At 54.7% G+C, this 4729-nt stretch overlaps 1 protein-coding gene and 1 pseudogene across 1 annotated transcript, besides 3 other annotated features; both read left to right on the top strand.

The window, feature by feature from the left end:
- Nucleotides 1-3219: part of a sequence feature (areas not merged during assembly with more than two copies in the genome that could not be assigned to a particular haplotype) that runs on past the window's edge.
- Tc00.1047053505955.30 lies at nt 276-2105 on the top strand (annotated as a pseudogene).
- Nucleotides 3220-4729: a sequence feature (haploid, Esmeraldo-like haplotype).
- On the top strand, nt 4209-4729 carry Tc00.1047053505955.4 (mucin TcMUCII, putative; the record flags this gene model as incomplete). The annotated part of the gene is made up of 1 exon (XM_799059.1): nt 4209-4729. A coding segment is annotated over one exon (521 nt), but the record flags the coding sequence as incomplete, so codon positions are not given.
- Nucleotides 4560-4654: a microsatellite.

The following is a 4729-nucleotide window of genomic DNA, read 5'->3' as shown; positions in this document are numbered from 1 at the left end:
TGTGATGCTCCTGCACCTGGAACTGACGCTGCGCAATTGGTGGCTGTTAAGTGGCCGGTCAGACAATTATTGCTACACCGCAAGGAGAGCAGACGAAGCACTCCGCGTGTAGGGAGCGTTGCGGCCGATAAGGAATGCGTGCGACGGTGATGGACGTTCTCTCGACGACGGGTTGACGGTTTCTCCCATTGATGGAGTCGGTGCGCACGCGGTATGTATGGCTGCCTCTGTGGCCTCCTGTTACTCCGCTGCTTGTGCCACATTTTGGCTCATGAATGGCACTAAACCATTTTCTTTTTCTTCTCCCTCTTTTTCCTTTTTCTCTCTCCGTGCACACCCAGGCTGCACTACTGCTGCTGCTACTCACACGAAAACAAGAAATGCAATTTACTCAAGCCATGCGCCAGCCACGCCATGCCACACCGCCTTTCCCACTGGTGGTGTTGCTGCTGATGTGCTGCACCAGTGGATGTATTGCCGCTGCACCCGCCACACAATACCGCTTTGGGTTTGACGTGATGAAGAGGAGGAGCGGCCCGCTATCGATTGCGGTGGTGCGTGAGGTGCCGCGCAAGGGACAGGGTGCGATGCAGGCGTACACCGTCGCCACACAGGATGACGACAGTGGCTGGGAGCCGATCCGCATTGCGGTGTCCACGGAGGATCTGGAGAGAGGCACGAACAAGAGGAATTACTTCGAAGAGGTAGAGGATGAGTGCTACAATGCATTGGGGTACAAGGTATCATGCACACCAGAGCATGTCTTGACGGAGGCAAAGAAACAATCGCACACTTGAAAGATTCTCCCTGGCGCTGTCAAAATACACACTGAGCGACTCCTTTTGAAACCCACTGGTGGGACGATAACTGTACCGAGGGCTGTGAATGGACCGTGCAGCCACTTTACGATTCCTACCAGGCACAAGAGTGACGGTGTGCCGAATGCAGATTTTATCATCTACGCTGCTGCTAGGCCATCAGGCACGAATAGCAGGGCTGTGTGGGCGGCCACGTGTAACACATTGACGGATTTTCGCCCCTACATTGGCGCCATGAACCTTGACCCGAAGTACATGACTGACACGGCGTGGAGCGTTCGCGTTGCCGCACACGAAATTGCGCATGCACTTGGGTTCAGCCAGGAGAGAATGGAAGAAAAGAGCCTGGTGAAGAAGCCAGAGAGAAGTGTGCGTGGGACGCACCGCAGGATGGTGGCAGGGAATCACGTTAAGGCGAATACGCAAGCGCACTTTGGTTGTAAGTCTCTCGAGGGCATGGTGCTGGAGGACGAAGATGGCCCTCGGGAAAAAGCGATCCCTCACTGGAAGGGACGCCACGCGCGGGACGAGCTGATGGCTCCCACAGTCGGTGCTGGCCACTACACGGATCTGACGATGGCGGTGTTTGCGGATATGGAGTAATACAGCGTGAATTGGAGCATGGCGGAGCCGATGAGCTGGGGCAACCGCAGTGGCTGCGACTTCCTGGAGAAGAACTGCAACGAAGCCATGGATTTCTGACCAAGTATCCTTGCATGTCCTGCGATGCTAAAGACACAGAGACGCTTTGCTGCACTTTCGACCGCCGTCACGTTGGGACGTGCACCGCAAGCATCGTTGAAGAGAAGGAGAGTCTGGCGGATAAGGACGTTTGCCCTGTCGTATCTTCCGAATTTCACGAAATATCGTCTGGGACAACGTACAGGACGTGCTCGGACGAAAATGTGTATTATCTCCCTTGGTCGTTGACTGGCGGCGGCTCGTGGTGCCTGGACGCGGAATTACTGGAGACGAAGGACGATAATTGCCATAAAAGCGTTAAGGGAGTGTGCGCGCAGGTGTCGTGTGAGGAGGGCACAGTGAAGGAGAAGTACCTCGGCAGCACTGACGTGTGGCATGATTGCCCCGAGGACACTGACATCCCAGTGACGTTGAAATATTTTAGGAAAGATGGGAAGATCAAGTGCCCCACTTACGGCGAGGTGTGCACCATTGCCGCCAACGGCAGCAGTCTTGTCATTCCGAGTGCGTTGGTGGGTGGGCAGGGTGACGAGCAATAGGAGGAAGCAGAGGAGTCTGCGGTTGCTACAGGGTCGCCTTCTCCGGAGGATACTCGTCCACAGTTGTCTTCTGTGGCGTCTGGTGCCTCCATTGAAAAGGAGCCTCCCGGTGCTTCGGCTGCGGGTGTCGCTGGTGGTGGCCCTCATGCCGGCCCGAGGGGTGAACCGGGGGTGCGGACCGAAAGTGAGGACAACACTCAGCGGCGAGGGAGGAGATATGGCAGTGGAAGCGACGGAGCCAACAGAGCCTCCGGCCCCGACGCTTTTTTTTTTTGCGCCATCACCCGGCGAGGACGTTGCACGAGCGGAGGGCGACCCGCGGGCGGATAGCCCAGCGGTGATTCCCAATGCCTCCGTGCCTGCCACTCCGATTCCGTCCGTCAACAGCGACGATTTTCAGGCGATACCCGATGCGTTGGTACAGCAGGCCGACAGTGATTGTTGTGTGGCTGATGCTACTGCTGGCCTCATTCCCTTTGTGCTTCTTGTTGTGGTCGCTGCGGCGGTAGTGGTGGTGCCTCTTTGAGCAGCCGCGGCGGCTGGGCGCAATCAAACTGCGGCAGGGCGACAGTATTTACTTGGCACATTGGCCCCGCACTCAATATGTGCAAAACCGTAGCAATAACGCTATAATACACTCACTGCATTCACCATGTCCTTCTTTGCTTGCGGGTGATGGGCAAAATGACCGGTCTTTTATTGCCTTGTTTGTTATTCTGGGAAAAGGTGTTTTTTTTTTTTTGCTTAGAGGGTCTAACTTCCGTGGAAACTGTGTGTGAACGAAGTAACATGGAGAGAAAAGACATTTCCCAGCACCACATGTATACACGCGTTTTTTGATGCGATTGGGACGAGGGGAAATCACCGTACTCTAATCATGAGGAAAAAGTAAAGGAAATGTGCTCCAATGGATGCGGTGTCGTGCCAGTAGCTGTTTCTTTGAAGTACAGGGACGACTGCCTCTGCCTCCGTAACTGGTGCATGCGGCTTTATCTTTTACACTTTTGCTTGTTTTTGTGTCTTTGCTTTTTTTGTGCGTGTGCGTCATTGCGAGAATGTGGACCTCAAATAATTTCTGTGCTTTGGCTTTCAATCTGTATGCACCTTTTTTATTTTCTTGCCTTCCCGATTTTTTGCATTCGTTTTTGTTTGGCTGTGTGTGTTTCGGGTGCTCTGCTGCACTGTGGGTAGTGTGTATTAATTCCCTCTGTCCCTGCTGTTCTGATTGGGAAAACACGCTGTGGGTCAGGGTGCATGGCTCCGTGGTTGCGGCACTATTTTTTGTGGTTGCGTTGGGACAGCCCCGACAAGACTGCCAACGTGTGGCTCTTGGGTGTCTCGTTGGGCTCTTTTCCGCTTCTTGCGCGATGGACTCCTATCTTCGGCGCATCCCTTCGTGCAGTGGCCTCAGCGCAACAAGGTGGCAGTTTTGTTGTTGTTGCTGCTTCAGCTGTTTTGTTTTTCCCTCTGGTATTGTGAGGTGCAGGTGTCGGACGTGGCGGCAATGAGCCGAAGATAAGGAATGAGGAGGATGGTGCGTGCGTACGTGAGGACCCTGCGGTGTTGGAACGGTGCGCACTGTTTGCGGGCTTGATGCGCCCCCTTGGTGCATGGCGTGACTTTGTGTGCCCTCCTCGCCGTGTTTGTTGACAGCTGTGTTTGGGTTGGCGTTGGCCGTTCCACCCTCTGGGGCTACGAGGGTGGATGCATCACAGGGAGCGACACCAATCGCGCACGACGCCTGGTCTGCAGGCAAGTGACGCACCGATTGCTGACTGGACGCGGCCCTTTTGACTTTGCCAATCCTCTGGCATCTTACTGTCTCAACTTGAGTCGTATTGGCCTTCTGCCTTTTTACTCCATTTATGCGTCTCCGTATGCACGCAAAACAACAATTGTACGATATATAATTATTGCAGAGTGCACGTGGATGCTTCTTTTGCGCTGTGTGTGTGTGTGTGTGCCTGTTGCCGTGGATTGGAGTGTGTGTCGTGCGTGGTGTGCGGCGTACGGTGCATGCCTGGCTGCTGCCCTCTCCTCATGTGGTGTGCCCTCTGTGTGTGTCTGCCGCACCTTTTGTCTCCCCTGTTGCTCTCCATGTCCCTCATTGTGCAGATCAGCTCCACACCACTGAACGACCACACTCACGATGATGACGACGTGCCGTCTGCTGTGCGCCCTGTTGGTGCTCGCCCTGTGCTGCTGCCCATCTTTGTGCGCGACAGCAGGTGGTGAAGATGTTGCCCAAAACTCCGGTCGAGGTTCCACTTTACCAGAGGGACAATTTCCGGGGATCAATTCAGCAAGTCCTGCAGACACTAAGCTAAACCAAGCAATTCAGACCATTGTGGTACAGGGACGAGATGGTTCCGCTGCGGGACATAATCCAGATCAGCCTCCTGATAGGGCAAGGACACAAAGCCCGACCGATCCGAGATCAAGTGAGTCGGCCGTTGCGGGAGAGTCACCACGCCCAGCAAATAAGGCAGTGGGACAAGGTACGACGAATACGACAAAGCCACCAACCACGACTACGACTACAACCACTACGACGACTACTACTACGACAGAGGCACCAACTACGACGACTACCACACGGGTACCAAGTGATATGGCCATGAATGCAGAGGCCTCAACCACGACAACCACCCGCGCACCGTCACATCCTCG

Source organism: Trypanosoma cruzi (assembly GCF_000209065.1).
Source record: "Trypanosoma cruzi strain CL Brener chromosome Unknown tcruzi_1047053505955, whole genome shotgun sequence".
Lineage (NCBI taxonomy): Eukaryota > Euglenozoa > Kinetoplastea > Trypanosomatida > Trypanosomatidae > Trypanosoma > Trypanosoma cruzi.
Note: the sequence above shows the minus strand (reverse complement) of the source record. Positions and strands in the feature narration are given on the sequence as shown.